The sequence below is a fragment of the Passer domesticus genome, chromosome 15 (genome assembly GCF_036417665.1).
Source record: "Passer domesticus isolate bPasDom1 chromosome 15, bPasDom1.hap1, whole genome shotgun sequence".
NCBI classification, from domain to species: Eukaryota; Metazoa; Chordata; class Aves; order Passeriformes; family Passeridae; genus Passer; species Passer domesticus.
The window spans coordinates 15282481-15300870 of record NC_087488.1 but is presented as its reverse complement, the minus strand read 5'-3'; the positions used below and the strand labels follow the sequence as shown (position 1 = coordinate 15300870).

The following is an 18390-nucleotide window of genomic DNA, read 5'->3' as shown; positions in this document are numbered from 1 at the left end:
TGAATTTCCTTGCTTTGGGCACTTTTAAATTAAAGTGGTAATGTGCTTTAAATCCCGTTTCCCTGGTTTTTCACTCCACTCTTCAATCCTTTCCTGCAGAAAGTAATCAAGATGTCTCAGACTCACACTCACTGGCCCAGCCACCTTCCCTGGTAACTCGTTCCATATGGCTGGGATCCTCTGCGAGCACAGCTCCACCTCCATTCCCTGTTTATTCCCAGTTTTCCAGCCTGCTGTTGCACCCCTGATGCTCAAAGCTCCCCCAAATCCTCTGTGCATCCCCAGCAGGGATAATTATTCCTTGTTTTCCCTGTTTCCTGTGGCTGCCCCATCCCTGGGAGGGTCCAAGGCCAGGCTGTGACAGTGGAAGGTGCTGGGGTTAGAACTGGGTGAGTTTTAAGATCCTTTCCAAGCCAAACCATTCCAGGGTGATATTCCTTGTACAGAACATCATCACAAGTGACCCAGGAGTGCTCTGGATAATGGGCACATCCCAGCAGGGCTGAGAGCTCCAGGGAAGTGCTGCTGGACACCGAGCAAGCACCAACCAAGGCAGGATGCAGCCTGAGCTCCCACCCCAGGGAATGCTGCTCCTGCAGCCAGCCCAGGGCAGAGACACCAGGAGAAGCCCCCCAGCACTGCCCCCTCACCCACTGCAGGGCTGGAGGATGAACCTGCTGCTCCAGGGCTCTTCCCAAACCCCCCTGAGACCCCATTCCCGTGCTCCTGCAGCTTCCAGGTGTGCTCAGTGCTGCTGTAGTTGCAGGCAGGTGTTGATGGCAACCAAATTCTCACATTTCTGAGCTCCCACAACGCCCCTCAGCCCCTGCCCTGCTGAAGAAACAGAAACTCTCTTTTATGGCTTACTTTAACAATCCCTGATGACTTTCAGGGCACAAGGAGCTTTCCCCAGGATGCTGTTGGCAATTCATCAGCTCCAGTGCAGCCCTGGGCAGGAATTTGGGCTCCCCCAGCACGTGGGTCTCACCTGCAGCAGGGAATTCCCCACAATGTATGGACTCCATGAAGTTGTCATCTACTCTCAGGCCTTGCAGGACGAACCCAGGACTAATGTTTGCTGAATGGGGTTTTAGCCACAAGGTGTATTTGATGGAGAGCTCCTGAGCAAGGCTGCTGCCCTAAAAACCCCCAAAACAACCTAAAAATGAAGCAGAAACTCTTTCCCCTGGGAGGGAAAGGCTCACCTTGGAAGCACAGGATGGGGATTCAGTCAGAAGCTCCCCAAAAAGCTCCAGGCAGAGCTGGCACCAGAGGGAATGGGCTTTGGGAATCCATGAGATCTAGGGAGATGCTGGTCCAGGGAAGCAGAAATCCCAGCCAATCAATTTTTTTGGGAATCAAGGGTTATTAAACTCTGCTCTTTGGGAAAAGGGCTGCCAGGAGCTCCCTCAGGACCCCAGCCTGCAGCAAGGGGCTGGGAGAAGGGGCTGACACCACCCCAAACCCAGCCACCACTGAGGGAATGGAGCAGCTGGAAACCAACTCTGCCTGCTGGATCAAATATTTGTGATACTGGAGAGAGGGACAAGGCTTGGAGAGCACTGCAGAGTCCCCAGGCAGTGGGGACAAAATACCTCAGTGCCACCACGCCAAGGGCCCTGCTGCAGTGGGGCTGCTCCTCTTGGGAAGTCCCTGTGGCTTGGTTAGCACAGAATGTGTTGTGTGGTTGGAATCCCAGAATTATCCGGGTTGGAAGAGACCTCCAGGACCACCCAGGGCCACCACATCCCCAAGTGCCACATCCAATGTCTCAAACACTTCCATGGTGGCTTCACCACCTCCCTGGGCAACTCACTCCAATGCTGACCATTCCTTCAGAGAAAAAAGAAATAATTCTAGTATTTAATCTGACCCTGCTGGTGCAAGTTGAGGCTGTGTCCTCTCAGCCCTTTGCCTGAGCAGTGGCAGAAATTCCAGCACACACCTCTGCCTCCCACCTCGTGACTCTGATGGCATCACAAGCCCATACTCTGCATCTTCCAAGCCTCAGGAAATGCGAGTGACAGAGAGTCACAAACAAAATGATGAAGCCATCAAGCCACCGAGCTCTTCTGAGGGAAAGCAGCCCCGCAAATGTGTGTTTGCATCACTCAGTGCCTAACGAGCTGCTGGCTCACACAAAGAGCCCCTATTCTGTGGCATGTTCCTGGGAAGCATCCCTCTTTACATCCTGCTCTAATGGATGATTAGGAACATCAAACATATAGATTGAATCACGTAATTATGCCTTTTAAAAAGGCAGCAATATTTGAGCTCAGCCCAGCACTCGCTGCCAATCAAACCCCGGCAGCAGCGCCTGCCTGAGCTCCTCGCCTCCCACCACTGCTGGGATTATCCCACTTCTCCCTAAACAAACCCAGCCAGCTCCTGTGCACACTACAGCAAGGTCTGGACATGATTTTTCGGGAGGAGGTTTAGCCAGGAAACAGCAAAACTCCCTAATCATGAAATGGTTTGTGTTGGAAGAGACCTTAAAGATCGCCTCGTTCCAACCTTTCCTGCAACATCCTCCTCCAAAGCAGAGCAGCTCTGCTCACTGCAAAGCCCCAGGTTGTCAGAGCTCCACGTGGAGAAAGATCCTAAATACGAGACACTGAGTGGAGGGAAAAGGGGCTGCCAAGTGAAATCAGCCCCGTGGTCCAGGAAGGGACCATGGAAAACAGGAGAGCGCTGGGATGGGAACCTGGGGAGGAGACACCAGCTCGCCCACCCAAGGAACATTCCCAAAACGCTCCCCTAACACCCAGCACAAGGGGAGGAAAGCCCTGCTGCCCCCAGGGAATGCTGCTTGCTTGGAGGATTTCCCAAGGAAAGCCTCACCCCAACCAGCCCAAAGAATCCAGGGAGAACCACGCGGGAAAGCCGAACTTCCTGCAGAAAGCAGCACCACTGCCAATCCCAGCCCTGGGAAACTCCTGCTGCACGTGCTGAGCTCCTGGCCAGCCCAGCAGGAAACCAGAGATGCACTGGGAGCAGGTGCATGGCTCCAGGAGGATCCTTCTCCTCCCCACTGCCTGCTGAGCTGTTCCCCCAGCCCAGGAGAAATCCTACACGACTTCGGGCCCCAAAACATTAAAGATCCCATCAATCACTCGCTTGTGGGGGTCTCCATTTAATGACCTGTCCATGTTTTCCTCTCCCGTGGCTGTTGGTGATATATCAGCGTCCCAGGCACACAGGGATGTGTCTCTTCCCAAAAATATCAGGAGTTATTGCTCTCCTGGCAAAGCTGAGAGCAGCGCAGGGATAACGGGAACAGAGATGTTTGGGAAGCAGAGTTCTCCTTCATATCCAGCCTGCCCCATAATTCAGAATTTATGAGACACATCTGCAGGAAAAAATCTCAGGCAGATCCCAGTTTAGAAGGAAAGCAGGAAGCAAATTGGTGATCAGATCAATTTTTAAGGAAATTGGGGATGTTTGGCTACACTTGGTGTCGATTCACTCAACAATCCACGTCACAGATGAGAACCACAGAACCCTGGGATCACTGAGGCTGGAAAAGAACTCCAAGATCATCATCCCGTGACCAATCCCCACACTGCCAACCAGAGCAGAGCCCTGAGTGCCACATCCAGGCATCCTCTGAATCCAAGGAAGCATCAAGATCCTGGGATCCAGCCTGCATCCCTCAGGATGTGCTGACATTTGGTTCAGATCCTGTTGGTGAAAAAATGCCTCAAATAAAACCTTCACCCTGAGATCCCTGAAAAAATTCCAGGGCAAAATTCCAAAGAACCCAACAGCTCCTCCCACAGTGATGATCCTTTAAAGTTTTGGGATGTTCTGGAAGGTCCAAGCAGATGGAGCTGATGGGAGAACGCCTCTGCCACGCCTTGGATTTAACAGGGATGTGTCAGGTCCTGATGGATTCCCTTACAAGCTGCTTGGGAATTCCCTCTGGCACCGGGACAGTTCTGCAGCAATTTTTCAGTTTGGAAGCACGGAGCAGAGAGTGACAGCTCGGAAAAGCAAAAAAACAAAGGAGAAGAAATCCAGGGAAAGCTGGGAATTACCCACAGGATTCCAAAAGCCACAACGCCCAAGTTCCTTTTAATTCCTTTGGAGGAGCCCCTCAAGTGCAGCACCAACACATCCACACAGATCATTCCCTGCCCTTCCTCCTCAAAACCAAACCAGGAGCGAGCTGAAGGATCCTGAGGACCAGAGCAGGGAGCTTGTCCTCGTTAGTGGGAAAACTCCCGAACCAACAGACCCCGAGGCGCCGGATTGGGAAATTCCCAGCTGGGATGGGACATTTGGGAAGGGACATTTGGGATGGGACATTCCTGCTGCTGGCACCTCCGAGAAGCCAAAGGGGAATTCCCACTCACCGCTCCCAGCATGATCCTGAAAATCAGCCAGCGGAAGCTCCAGATGACAATCCTGGAAGGAGGAGAGCCCTGGGGCAGGCGGGACAGGGTCCAGAGGGGGCACAGGAATATTCCCAGGAATCCTGTCTCCAGGAGCTGTGATTCCCATCCTGCAGGGCCAACGAGAAGTGAAGAAGGAAATAAGCATGGTGCAAGTGATGGAAGTTATCCTGGAATTAAAGTTAAATGGAAGGATTAAAAAAACCCCAATACTTTGAGTGCTTTTTAAGGTTAATTTGGGGGAAATCAGGCACCAGCTGCCCTAAAACAGACATCCCACACAGGGAGGATTCAGGGGTTTGAAGCTTTGGGGTTTTTTTCCTCTCTAAACATAAACTGCATAAAAGGGGGGGGTTTGTAAAAATTAATAACTTCTATGAAGCAGAAAAAATGAGATTTAGGTGCTCTGGGAAGTGGCACGGGACAAGCAAGCAGTGCCACTGATTCCTCCAGTCATGGATGGATCCAGCAGTGCCATGGACTGGGCTGGATTTTTGCCAAAATGGGGCAGTTTTAACTTCAAAAAATAGCAATTAAGATCCCATTGGGTCTTGTCATCATCAACATTCAGTGCAATGAGAAGCTCGGAATTTTTATCACAAAAAAATTTCTAAAAGGTACCAAAATTGTCCACTAGGCCACTTTCACCAGCTGCTGGATTTTACACATCCCTGGATTTAACCAAATTACCCTGGACTGAGCTCAAAGCAGAGCCGTGGGATCCCACCATGAATCCATTCCCTGGATCCTCGGGAGCAGACAGACTCCACCTAATCCATGCAAATCTGCATTTTGCATTTTCTCCTCCATCCCAGCCTACAAACACCGGAATGATTATTCCAAGAGAGGCAGAACACACAGCTCTGTTTTGACAGGTGAAGTCCAACCCTCACCATGTCTGGAAGCACCAATTTATCCCTGCCAGAACTAAATTGCTGCAGCTTTGTCCCACCTCCAATTATTCTGATTCTCAAATATTTCTGTGTGATAGAATTGTACTCTGAAACCATTTTTAAAAAAAGACATTAAATGGCACATTGCTGAGGAGAATTCCTGAAAATTCCTTGGTGGAGCCATCAAGGCACTGACATTCTCAGCTATATCAATTAAACCAGGCAGTGTCCACGGTTCCAGTTCATTCCCAAGGTTTCTCCAGGCACTTCACCAGTTTGATCCATAACAATTCCCTTCACCCACCCCAAAGAGGCAGAGGAACCCATTCCAAACCCATTCCAAACCCCATCCATCCCTTCCAGCTGCAGCCTGAGCTCCCTGATCCCCCACCCCAAGATTTTTCCAACCCCTGATTTGATGTTGTCACACAGGAAAAACCACTTTGAATTTGCTTGAAAATACTTCCAATAACAGTCGTGAAACCTCCTTTTTTTTAAACCTTAATGTGCAAAAACCCCTTAAATCAAAATGGAATTTTTAAAACTCGGATTATTACACATCAAAGCCATTTAAAACTCCCCCTCCTCCCTCCACACAGCCTGTGGTTCCCAGCACAGCCCCCCCAGATGCCCACATTAATGTTTCTGGAAGGAGAAGTAAGGAATATTGTCCCAAAAGCAGCTGCAGCAGGAAAGCACCGGCTCATCCCAAAAGTGAAAGGTTAATTGTGCCTGAACCCAGCTCCGGGGCTGACTGGCACCAAAAGGGTCGTAGATCTCCCTCATTCCTGCCGGCACAAGAATCCCACTGTTATCCCTGTTTTCATATGGTAATCACCACGCTGCCCTGCTGGGGATGGGTGTTGGGGTGGCATCCAAACTCCTGCATCCCTGGGCATCCATTCCCGGAGAGCAGCACTGCCCTCACCAGCAGGGCACACCAGCAGCTTCCCCTGCTTGCTTTTTAACCCCAATTGCCAGCAAGGGGCACAGAGGGATGCTGGCATCCCGCAGGACAATTCCCGCACATCCCGCGGCTCCAGGAGGATGCTCCCAGCACCCACGTGGGCAAAGCCAAGCCGAGCCTCGCTGGCACGGCCTAGACCACGAGTTCAGCCTTGCACCTGTGCTTTTATCCCAAAGGAATGGGCTGGAATCCTGGCACCAGCTGGCACAGCAGGATGGAGCTGTGCCGGGAGCAGCGCGGAGTAAACAGCGCTGCCAGCTGCTGGGCACAGCCCCGGCACCCCCGGCTGCTCTGCAGCTAAGCCAGCCCTAAGCTGGGTTTAACTGCAAGTGCAGCCAAGGACAAACTCTGCTCACAGGCTGGGACAGGAGTCTGGGCCCCAAAATTCACCCGGTTTGGGGTTAAATCCTGCCTGGCTCTGGCTGCTCCGTGGTGAGGGCATGTGGGGCTCTGCTCCTGCTAAAACCAGGTTTAGGGCAGATAAACTGGGAGAGGCTCTGATTTATTCACAACCCCCTTCCTGAGGGATGGAGTCTCCACAGCTGCCCACGTGGGATCAGTTTTCTGGGATCCATCACCCACTTGCATCATCCATCCATCCATCCATCCATCCATCCATCCATCCATCCATCCATCCATCCATCCATCCCTCCATCCATCATCCATCCATCCATCCATCCATCCATCCATCCATCCATCCATCCATCCATCCATCCATCCATCCATCCATCCATCCATCCTTGCCCTGGACCTGTCCTGGCCTCTTCCTTCCAGCACTGACTCATCCTGACCATAATCTGTCATTCCCAGAAAAGTGTTAAGCTTGGAGAAGACCTCCAAGACCCCCAAGCCCCCTCCTCTGTCAGGCTTCATCTCGTGCAAACAAACTGCTGCTGGATGCTGTTCCATGGCCACTGAAGTGCTGGGATTATCCCAGACCCTCCTGTGCTGTGGTTTCTCTAAAAATTCCAGCTCAGTCAGGAAGATTTGAGGAGATGAACATGTTGAACAGCACAAGTGAATCCACAGCTCCGCAGATGAGGGGGGAGCTGGGCTGCAGCTCACCCTCGCTGGGCTGTAAGATGATACCAGGCCCAAGAATTCCAAATCCATCAGCAGAACCTCCCGTTCCTCCCCGCTGACTCACACACAGTTGTTCACATCTGCCCTGAAAGCCTCAGACTCCAAATCCTTCAGATTCTTAGACAGCTCTGAGGCTGGAGCCATGTCCCTGCTGAGCTTGGAGTGTTGTCACCTCTGAACAGCACTCAGGGTTCACAGAGCCCAAACACACTGGGACACCTGAAGGATCATGAACTCCAGGATTTCTCCAGGGTTCCCCACTGACCCTTCCAGCTCATGAACTCCAGGATTTCTCCAGGGTTTCTCACCAGCCCTCCAAGCTCAGTAACTCCAGGATTTCTCTCCTGGTTTTCGCCCTCCTTTTGCTGCTATCACATGGGAGCAGTGATGAAGGTGATTTAAGTCCCTCCCAACCTGATCCATTCCAGGATTCTACAGTGAGATGCGTTTGCTGATGTGGCAGTGCCAGGAGGTGAACACAGCCACATCCTCCGTGTGCACCAAACACCCTGGGAAGCACATCCCAAACCCTCCTCCAAGTGCAGCAATTCCCACCCCTGACATTTTGTAGGGCAGCAAAAAACCACAGACAGGAAGGAGACATCTCCATGACCTCGGGGGACTCAGAGAAGAAACTGGGATGGAATCATGGGATGGTTTGGGTTGGAGGGATCTTAAATCCCATCCAGTGCCACCCCTGCCATGGCAGGGACAGCTTCCACTGTCCCAGGCTGCTCCAAGCCCTGTCCAACCTGGCCTGGGCACTGCCAGGGATGGAGCAGCCGCATTTGGGACAGCCCCACTTTGGGGCTGTGGGATGGGAAGGCAAATGTGGGAGCTTCAGGACATTGGGAGCTTCAGGAGCATCCACAGAGAAGCCATGGAGCATCCCAAAACTAACGAACAATGAAGGGAGCAACGACCTCCAGTAACATTCCCCAATCCTGGAGTTTTGGGGGTGAAACCCATCCCATAAACAGCAGCAAACCTCATCAGGGCTCTCTCCAAGAGACAATTCCCATCCTCCAAGCCCCAACCAACACATCCTTACTCGCGGGCTCACTGATACTGCTGGGAACGAAAGGGTCACGTTGTTGACCCACCTGCTCCTGTTTTCCTCACTTGGATCTCGTCAAATTTCAGCAGCTGCAGGGCAGCACAAAGCCCCCCATTGTTATCTCTGGCGCAGCCGGAGAGGGAGCCACGGGCTGGGTTTTTTTTGGGGAAAAAAAAAGGGAATAAAATCAACCTCCGATGGCGGCTGCGCCCGCCCCACACGCGCTCCGAGGGCTCGGGACACGCTCGGAACTTGGCGTGGCAAAATCCATGGTTTGGGATTTTCCAGAGGTCTCTGCTGGGGCAGGGGAGGAGCAGGAGCACGAGGATGTGCCGGAGGGGAGGAGGGAAGGGAAGTAAATACACTTTCCCCTATTCCTTTTAGGGTTTTCAAGTGTTTTGCCTCTTCCAAACACTCAAACCCCTCACGCAAGGGAGGGTTTGTATTTGTAGCTGGACATCAAGTGATGTCCAATTTTCATCTTTATTATTTGCCATAAATAAATTCACCATCCCAAGTTAGCACGGCCTGGCCATGGCTGCAGAGGAGTCAGCACAGTCCTTTCCCCCAGTCTCCCCATCCCAAACCATTCTGTTGGACAATCACAGAGAAAGCAGGGAGGGAGGGAAGGGTTGAAAGCCTTCAGAAGATAAAAACTCGGTCCAAGCATAATAAATTTTCTGTTTTTCTGGTTTTTTAACTCAAAAATATCACCTGGTCAAAATCAACCCTCCTACCTGGCTATGCTAGGAAGAGCTCACATAATTAATTCTTATTAATTCCCCCTCCTAAAACACAGGACAAGGTGAAAACAGCCAATTGTTTCTCTTTGTACAGAAACACCCACACATCAAATTTACCCAGAGCACGTCTGCACGGCACAGACAAATGCTGCTCCAACAGCTCCAGATTTTCCAGCTCCCAGTGCAGCTGTCTCCCTATGGATATTGTGTGTCAGGCAGCCCAGCAGCCAAGGGGAGGGAGACATCCAATCCAGACTGACTTTCCCTGGAATCAGACCTGCTCCCGAGCCCACCTCCCTGAAATCCAGCGTGGTTTGGTTTCAGCTCCAGCCTCCAAGCACCTGTTGGGAATATCTGTGCTGCAGAACAAGGATTTATCCCTGCTCCAGGGTCTGGGGGGTGACTTTAAATCCCAAATGACACTTTGGGATTGAACCTCTCCATGATTGCAGCACCCAAAGCCCTCCACCCCAGCCCCAGGACACCACAAACCTAAGATCTGACCCAGCTTCCCACAGCCAAACCCATCTTCAACCACCATTATTAAAAATTTCCCATTTCTTGTTCCAAGTCACCTCAGCCTGGGGATACTTCACAGTTCTGCAGCCACCAGAAAAAGTTCTGGCTGTTGTTGGAAGATTTGGGAGAACGTTAGCAGGAACTTTTGTACTTAAAGTATAAACTACCCAGAAAAAAAAAATAAAATTTAGCATAAAAACTTTTAAAAGCTTCCAAGTGCTCTCCAGGGTAGTCATTAGGAACTACTTAGGTAACAGGAGGGTGATAACTGGGAGTTAATGCAGCGTTAAATTAGCCCTCCTTCCATGCAGAACTTTAAGTGACAGAGGAATCAGTTGGGAGGATTTTTATTTTATTTTTTAAATAATGAAGTTAATGGATTTCCTGTTTTTAGCTCTGTGGGCGGCTGTCAATTTGAGGGATCTGTACATACCGGATTTAATTACTCTCTCTTCAAGGACGGAAAATAAGTTCAGCCCTGTTCCTATGAACAACCAGGAGCTCTCCAGCTGGGCCTCAAGGTGAGGAGAAGGTGCCCACACTGGCCAGGGAGGGGGAGATGTCCCTGCAGATGGGAAACAGCATTCCCTGAAATCCTCCTGTCCAGAATTTGTGGCTGCTCCATCCCTGGGAGTGTCCAAGGCCGGGCTGGATGGGGTTTGGAGCAACCTGGGACAGTGGAAGGTGTTGGGGTTGGGACTGGATGAGATTTAAGATCCTTCCCAACCCAAACCATTCCAGGATTCTCAGCATCTCCACCATCCCAGAAAAGCCTCACATGGCCAGTGAGCTGTGCCTCAAATCCCAGGGAGTGAGGGGAAGGAGCCCAGGAATGGCTCAGAGCCCAGCAGGGCAGAGCATTCCCAGGATTCCCCAAAATTTAGGGGCTGACCAAAGAAAAGGGAAGAATCCCAGGATGATTTAAGCTGGAAAAGCCTCCAAGGTCATCAAGGCCAACACCAGACACTTCCCATCTAACTCAGGCCATGTTTTCCCAAATTATGGGAGACAAGGATCCAACTCTCTGCTTTGAAACAAACGTTGGAGACAATTCCAATGAATTTGGCAATGCTTCAGTCTGAGCCTCAGCCCAGGAGAGCTCCACCCCTGGCAGCCACCCAGGCCAATTCACCTTTCCTGGTGGAAATCATGGAATGCCAGGATCACAAAGGCTGGGGAAGACCTCCAGGATCACCAGGTCCATTTTTAGAGAAAGATCACAAAATCCCATAAAAACTAAAGTTGGGAAAGCCCTCCAGAAGCATCAAGTCCCAGCTGTGCCTGATCCCCACCTTGTCCCCAGCCCAGAGCTCTGAGTGCCACCTCCAGGAATTCCTGGGACACCTGCAGGGATGGGCACTCCAAACCTCCCTGGGCAGCCCCTTCCAAAGCCTGACCAGTCTTTCCATGGGCGAATTCCTGCTGATGTCCAACCTGGAGAAAAGCAGAGCTTGTGAACACACAGCCCACAGGGAAATGGGAAGGGCTGGAAGGGCCTGGCTGGAAATGGGAACAGCCAGGCAGGACAGCCTCAGGACAAGGGACACCACCAGGAGCAGGCGATCACGGCTACAAATTTGCTACAAATACATGAAAAATAGAAAAGCTAAAATCCTCAGGCATCTCTTCAGCACCACACGAGGACACAGCAGCTCATCCCAGAGCCATTCCCAGCTTTTTGCACAACCTGCCACACTCATCCCATCTGTTCCTCCCAGCCAGGCCCCGTGCCCGAGGAGCTGAGCTGCTCCAAACAGGTGTCTGCTGGGTGCTAAATCTTCTTTTCTGGCAGCTTCAGAACCCCTGAGCAGCTGTTCCCCCGATGCCTTCAGTTTGAGCTTTCATATTTCCAGATTCTGGATTACATTGGTACAGAACTCTGAACTTCACACAAAGTGTCAGCAGCTCTCCTCACAGCTCAGGCACACAGAACAATCCTTTGCCAGCCCCAGAACCAAGGACACCACTGCAGCTTCAGCCCAAAAAGTGCAAACAGGGGATGGAGGAGAGCAGTCTGGGAGGATGGGACTGCATCACCTGAGCTGGAATTGGACACTGAACCCCAGTGTGGAAATGGATCTAAACTTGTAAAAGTGTGAAAACTCCTGACCCATTGTCCATCTTGGGGGTAGCACAGCCAGGCTCTTGTGCTGCCCAAGGTGCATCCTTTGAGGACTTTTAATAAATCCCTACTTTATTCCTTTAACCTTTTTATTCTTTTAATTTTAATTCGTTCCTGTCCAGCCTCTGTTCCAGGCATCCTCTCAAGGCATCACCCACACCCCATTTGCTCTCCTCCCCATCCCAAACTGCCATTCCCCACCCACACACTTCAGGCAGCAACAAATTAAACCCAACACCACGAAGGCACCCAGCAAGAGCTTTTGCCAGCAGACAGTGAGCCAGCCTCGAAATAAAAAGCAAATTAAACAAATTTCTCCTGCTGCATCACATGAGAAGCCCACTGCCCTGCACAGATTCAGTTTTATCCTCATGTGAGCACAATTTTCACCCAGAGTGCTTGCAGGGAAAAATCCAGGCCAAGAGATGCTTTTCCCCATGGATTTGAAGTGAATCTCTCATGGAATATCATCTCTGCCTCCTTGATTTTTCTTCCTGAATGGTGATTTTTTGAGCAATTCCAGGGATGGCAATTCCACCACTGCCCTGGGTTTGACAACTCTTTCCATGGAGATATTTTTTCCCTAAATTCGAAGAAAAGACCATGAGTGGTTTCTGATGGAATTTACCAGGGCAGAAGGAATTTTTTTTTCATGGAAAGGGTTTCAGGCATTGGAAGTGCCCAGGGAGGTTTGGAGTGCCCATCCCTGGAGGTGTCCAGGGAATTCCTGGAGGTGGCACTCAGAGCTCTGGGCTGGGGACAGGGTGAGGACTCAAAATAGTCTTGGAGGTTTTTTCCAATGTGAATGACTCCAGAATTCCTGAACATCTTTTACACCCAAAAACTTAAAAATAAAACCCCCAACCAACCAACAACAAAAAAGATCCTATTTAAACAAGCGACCATGACAAAACCACTCCAGTACCTATAAATATGATTTTTCTGATTCTAAAAGGGGATTTGCTCTGTCCACACTCAAGGCTGCTTTTCAGGATTACAGTTAGTAAGAAAATGGGTATTGCCAGGTCCTTTTGGACATCCCTCCATCCCAATAAAAAGCAAACAAGAGTCTCCATTCAGCCCCATCCCTGATGGAACCCAACCAGCTCCAAGGAAGCTTCGGGGCTGGAAATCTGCTGCAATTCAGGGCTGCTTTCATCCAGGCCTTTTGCAACACCATGAGCTCAGAAGTGACCAAAGTGACCCCAACACCCACAGCCTGAACCTCCAGGAACCTCCAGGAACAAAGGAAGGGGGAGCAAGAGGGAGGAGACCAAATGTGGATCGCAGGAAAATCAAAAAGCTGCTTTCAAAAAGCTGGTTTTAAAGAGATCTGAGGAGATGGAGGAGGGAGCAGCAGCTTTTTGGTGATTGTGGGACAAATGGCAAAAAGTCAGCTGGGTTAGGGGGTTGTTCTCTCCCTGCAGAGTGCAAAGAGGAGCAGACACACACAGAAAGGCAGAAATGCTGATGGTCAGACACCTGAATAATTAGGGAACAAGCTGAAAACCTCCCTGGTGATCCAAAACAAAAAAACCCCCAAAACATCAAAATCAAAACCAACCCAAAAAAACAACAAAACAAAAGCCAACCCCCCCCCCAGTTTAGCATCATTTCATAAAGTAACACAGAGTGCAGTGAGAATTCCTAGTCAGAGAATCCTGGGATGGTTTGGGTGGGAAGGGATTTGCAGGATCAGCTCATTCCACCCCCTTTCCATGGGCAGGGACACCTTCCCCTGCCCCAGGCTGCTCCAAACCCTGCCCAGCCTGGCCTTGGGCAGCTCCAGGGATCCAGGGCAGCCACAGCTCCTCTGGGAATCTGTGCCAGGGCCTGCCCACCCTCATTTTCATGGCTCCTGGAGAAAGTCACAAGGCTGGATAATCCAAAAATCCAATCCAGCAAAAATCCACCTAGGGCAGCTCCTCCCACTGTGCTGCAAACACCACGGAGCCTTGCTGGTAAAGGGAACAGAAAAGCAGCAGTTTTCCCCCCAAAATTCCCATTCCCTGGGTCCTGCTGCCAGCTGGAAGGATCCAGCAGCTCCATGATAACACAGGCTAAGATTTTCCTGTGCTGCTGGCAGCCTGGGTGGTGGCTTTGCCACGTGAGTGACATCACGGCCACTTGTGAGCACATTCCCCGCCATATAATTAAGGATTTTTGCTTCTCATTTGAAGCAGCAGCTTTTTACATTTCGCTGGAAACCGCTGGAATCGACCACATGAAAACAACAATCAGCCAGGCTAGTGACAAGTGATATTAAACAGCTCCTCACAGATGTCCCAGCACCACAAAACTTGTTCCCCCTGTAAGGAATCCAAATGACTTCAGTGCCTAAAATGAACCAGATGAATGATTTCAGTCCTCACTCTGCACTTATTAAATCAGGCTGAAAAGTCCTACAATGCTTTGGGGTGGGAGGGACCGTCGAGATCATCGTGTACATGCCCCAGAACAGAAGGATCCAGCAAAAAAAAAAAAAAAAAAAAGCAGTTTTTAAGTGTTCAGCAACATGAAACCAACCTGGAATTGTAAAACTGTAAAAAGCAGGTATAGCTCAGGGATTTTCCAGACAAATAATCATCCACACCCTAAAAGCTGGGAAAATATCCTGCCACTGCTTTAATCCTGCAATTTCAAGTGGATGGCAGCACCTCTTGCTCCAGGAATGAATTCAATTTCTGGACAGAAATTGCTGCCCAGGCTTTGATGCAAACGTTCAGTCATTGATGGGGAACTTGTCAGGGAGGCTGGGGGCTGGGATTCCCTAACTGGAGCCATGTGGGAAGGCAGCTGGAACACCAGCACTGCTTATCCTGGTGATTTATCAACCACCTGAGGCCACGCGTGGCACCCAGTGACACCCCGGCTGCAAGAGGAGGGAGAAATGTTCTGGTTAAAAATCATCTGAAACGAGAAAAGGGAGCCAAATCCAAACTGAATATATCTGTTATTTGTTAAAATAATTATTAACCAGCCTGTTTTTAAATGACTTTGGGCTTTATACACAAAAAAATTAATCTGTTTTTCTTTTATACAATCACAATTTGGGCTGGAAGGGACCTTAAAAATCATCTAATTGCAAATTCTCAGTTGGGCTAGGAAAGGATTTAAGAGATCAACCCTTTATAAAGTGAGTGTGTCATTCTAGGTGACCACATAAGCGTGGATATTAAGGATAAATTATTTTTGAAGTATCTAAAAATGTGGAGATAAAGAGAAGAGAGCACAGCAAAGCTTCCCAAAGGAAGGAAACTGCATTTCCAAAGGAGAGCCCAGATCCTCTCCTGATGCATCTGCAGAGAGGGGAGTTTTAGCATCCATGGCATCCCAGGACTCAAAAATGAAATCAAACCCTTCAAGATATTCCTGTACAGGATCATTTTCCAAAGAGAAAGTGCTGACCCTTAAAGAGCAGCACGTGTTGGGAGCTGCTTTAATTTCATTTTACTTTAAAACCTCACCAAGGAGAAGTTCAAAATGCTGTTTGTAACTGAGTCAGAGTTAAAAGGTACTCAATAAAAACCTTCACTGATTTCTCCTGGCCATAAATCCAAAAGGTAAGATTGTGCAACACCACTCCTTCATATTTAATAATAACAAACAGATGGGAAAATATTCTAATAAATTATTTGAACTGTCCAAGCTGTGTGCCAGAAAGTCCTGGATAAATTCCCCTGCTCAACCATCTCTGGAGCATTTTCCCTGCAGATCTCTGAGCTCTCCCTGTTCCTGGAGGGTGAAATATCAGCATCCAGTGACTTTCTCTTAAAATAAATTTAAAAAGAGATGAAATCACCACTGGAGCTACATCCCAGGGCTGCCACAGCACAGCCAAACACGAGGAAGGGTTTTGCAGGACAGAGAAGGAGCTGCAGCATGGCTCAAACCCCCAGGGATGGGGATTTATCCCTGCTCCAGGGTCTGGGTCACTCCTGCTTTGGGGGGTGACTTTAAACCCCAAATGACATTTTGGGATCGAACCTCTCCAGGCTCCACAACCTCCAGCTCCCATCCCAAGGGTCTGAGAGCCAAAACACCTGGGAATGCTGGAGCCTTGGGGACAGAGCTGCCTGTGCTGAGCCCGGGGATGGGCAGGAGAGTGGGGATGGCCCCAGAGCCTCGGGCACAGCCAGCTCACACCGGGGCCATCCCGGTGCCTCAGGTTTGCCTTCTGTATTTTCAGGTTCTTGCTGCTTTAGTGTGTGGGTCTGAGCTTCATATTTGGGATGGTGAGCTTTGTGCACAGAGCAGGGAGACAAAACAATTCCTGCTCTAGCTGGGGACAAATGATCCAAATCTCAGCCCAAGAGCACAAACACCGTGGGCTGGAGAGAGAAAAACAAGCAGGATGGGACTTGATAACCTAAAGCTGTAATTGGACAATGAACTCCAATATGAGAATGGACCAAAACTTCTAAAAATGCGAGACCTCATCCATTTTGTGACCATGTTGGTTCATCTTGGGTGCAGCCCTGGCTGGGGTCTCGCACTGCCCAAGGTGGATCCATGGAAACCTTTTAATAAATCCCTGCTTTATCCTTTAACTGTGCCCAGCCTCTGTTCTAGGCCAGCCTTCCCAAGGCATCAATTCCATGCAAACACCAATCCCAGAGCTGGATTTGCTGCAGCTCACATTTAAAGGGTTGATTCTAAAGCACCAAATCTTGACTCTGAAGTGTTCTCCTCCTCTCCCTGGCCACTGCCTGTCTGAAAAGCTGAATGAGCCAGGAGAATGTTTTTAGGAATGTTATTAGGAATATTAAGAAGCCATGTAAATGAGAATGGAAAATATTTACATTACATGTTGTGATAAAGGGGACAAAAAGTGGGATTTGAAAGCTTAGTAAAGGACAGATGGGAAGAGGCAGAGCTCTGCATTATCCCCCCAGACACCTCCCTGGCACTCCCCTGCCCATCCCTCTGGGAATTTCTGTCTCTGCAGGCTGTGCCTTCCCTGGCTGAGACAGCCAGCACAGCTGGGCAAACCCCAGTGCACTGCCACTGCCCCACATTTCCACTGGGATTTCCCTGCTGGTTCCCAACCTGTATTTAATGAATACAAAGCTCCTGGCAGTGTCTGCCCTGGGGACAATCTGTGACAAAGGGCTGTGCTGTCACTCTGGCAGACACATCTCACGGATTGTCCCTTCCAAAACAACAGCATTCCCTCAGGAACCCAAACCAAGGGACAAGAACCATCTCCCTGGAGGTTTCTGCCCCTCATCCCTCACCTGTTCCATGTCTCCTTTCCCCCGAGGATCCTTTCACATCTCCTCCCTCTCTAAGCCACCACATAAGCACAGATATTAAAGAGAAATGATTTTTGAAGTATCTAAAAACGTGGAAATAAAGAGAAGAAAGCACAGCAAAGCTCCATATTCCTTGTGGCTCCTTCAGGTGCCAAAATCCCCAATGGTCACCCAGGAGCCTTCTCTCCTCCAGGTAATTTTGGGATGCATCCTTCAAAAAGAACAGGACAACACCAGCGAGTTGCCATAAAACCTGGAGTTCCTCTGAGTCCAGGCACGGGAGCTGAGGTGCAGCAGAGATTTCAGCTGCAATTTGCTTTGAAATCCTGACACTTATCTGCTTGGAGCAACAGCAAATATGTACCTTGGCTCCTTCCAGCTTCCCAGGGATGGCTGGGAGGAGGATGGCTTAACACTGCGGTTTCACCCGGCCTGGGATGGAAAAAAAGCCCATGAGAAAAATCATTTCCCTGGGCTTAAAGTAAATAAATGAATCCCATTTCTCGAGGAGTTGCAGGGATGCAGTGAGGGGGTGGCCAGAAATATTTGGCTAGGTAGCATTGCCCTGAAATCAGGAATGGGAACATGAGTCTGGGACGCCCCAGGGCTGGGGGAATATCTCAGGAAATCGAGGCAGCCCACACAGGGCTCAGCAGGAAGCAGCCTTGTGTGCAAAGATGCCACGAATGACAGAAAAAACACAAAATATTTCAGCTCCCAGGAAATTCCTGTCAGCAAACAAACCTTGGGGACAGCAGGAGAAGTGGCAGCTCCATTCCTGAGCTCCCTGGTGGTTTTGGGACACGGCTCAAGCACTTTGTGCTCCTTCCCTTCAGGTTTTGTACATTTGATCTTGGACTGATTTAACCCCAAATCAGGAGTTCAGATGATGCAGTGAAACCCCACAAAGACCTTCCAAACCTGGTTTTCAATGATGCTCAGTCATTAATGAGCTCCTGCTCCCATTTAAAGGGAGGAGAGGCAGGGGAATACAGAAAATCTGTATCAATATAGAAGATCTGGATTGTGTATGAATACAGAAAATCCGGTTACCAAGAGCTCTTCACATGCACAACCTCACTAAACCACACAATTTCTGTTACCACTGAAGTCTAAATTTGTATTTATCTCTCAACTACAACACGTTTTCTTCCTCATTTAAAGATGGCAAGGCAAAAAGACCTGCAGCAATTCCAGAAATCCCAACTTTTCCTTCTGTTGATCCAGAAATCTGCTGAAGCCCAGTGCATTCCCACAAATAATACCAAGAAAACAACATTTTTGGCCAGAGGGACTTCAAGAAGAAATGCACAGACAGCTCCATTCATGGAGTTTGTTCCCTGCTCCGGGCACATCA

General features: G+C 49.7%; 1 protein-coding gene across 1 annotated transcript in view; it reads right to left on the bottom strand.

Moving 5' to 3' along the window:
* Window positions 1-18390, bottom strand: part of LMF1 (lipase maturation factor 1) — a 138898-nt gene that overhangs the window by 88974 nt on the left and 31534 nt on the right. Inside the window, exon 2 of the mRNA XM_064389860.1 lies at window positions 4356-4504. Coding sequence (XP_064245930.1) covers window positions 4356-4367 — 12 coding nt within the window. The 5' untranslated portion in view covers window positions 4368-4504. The remainder of the gene's footprint in view (window positions 1-4355; window positions 4505-18390) is intronic.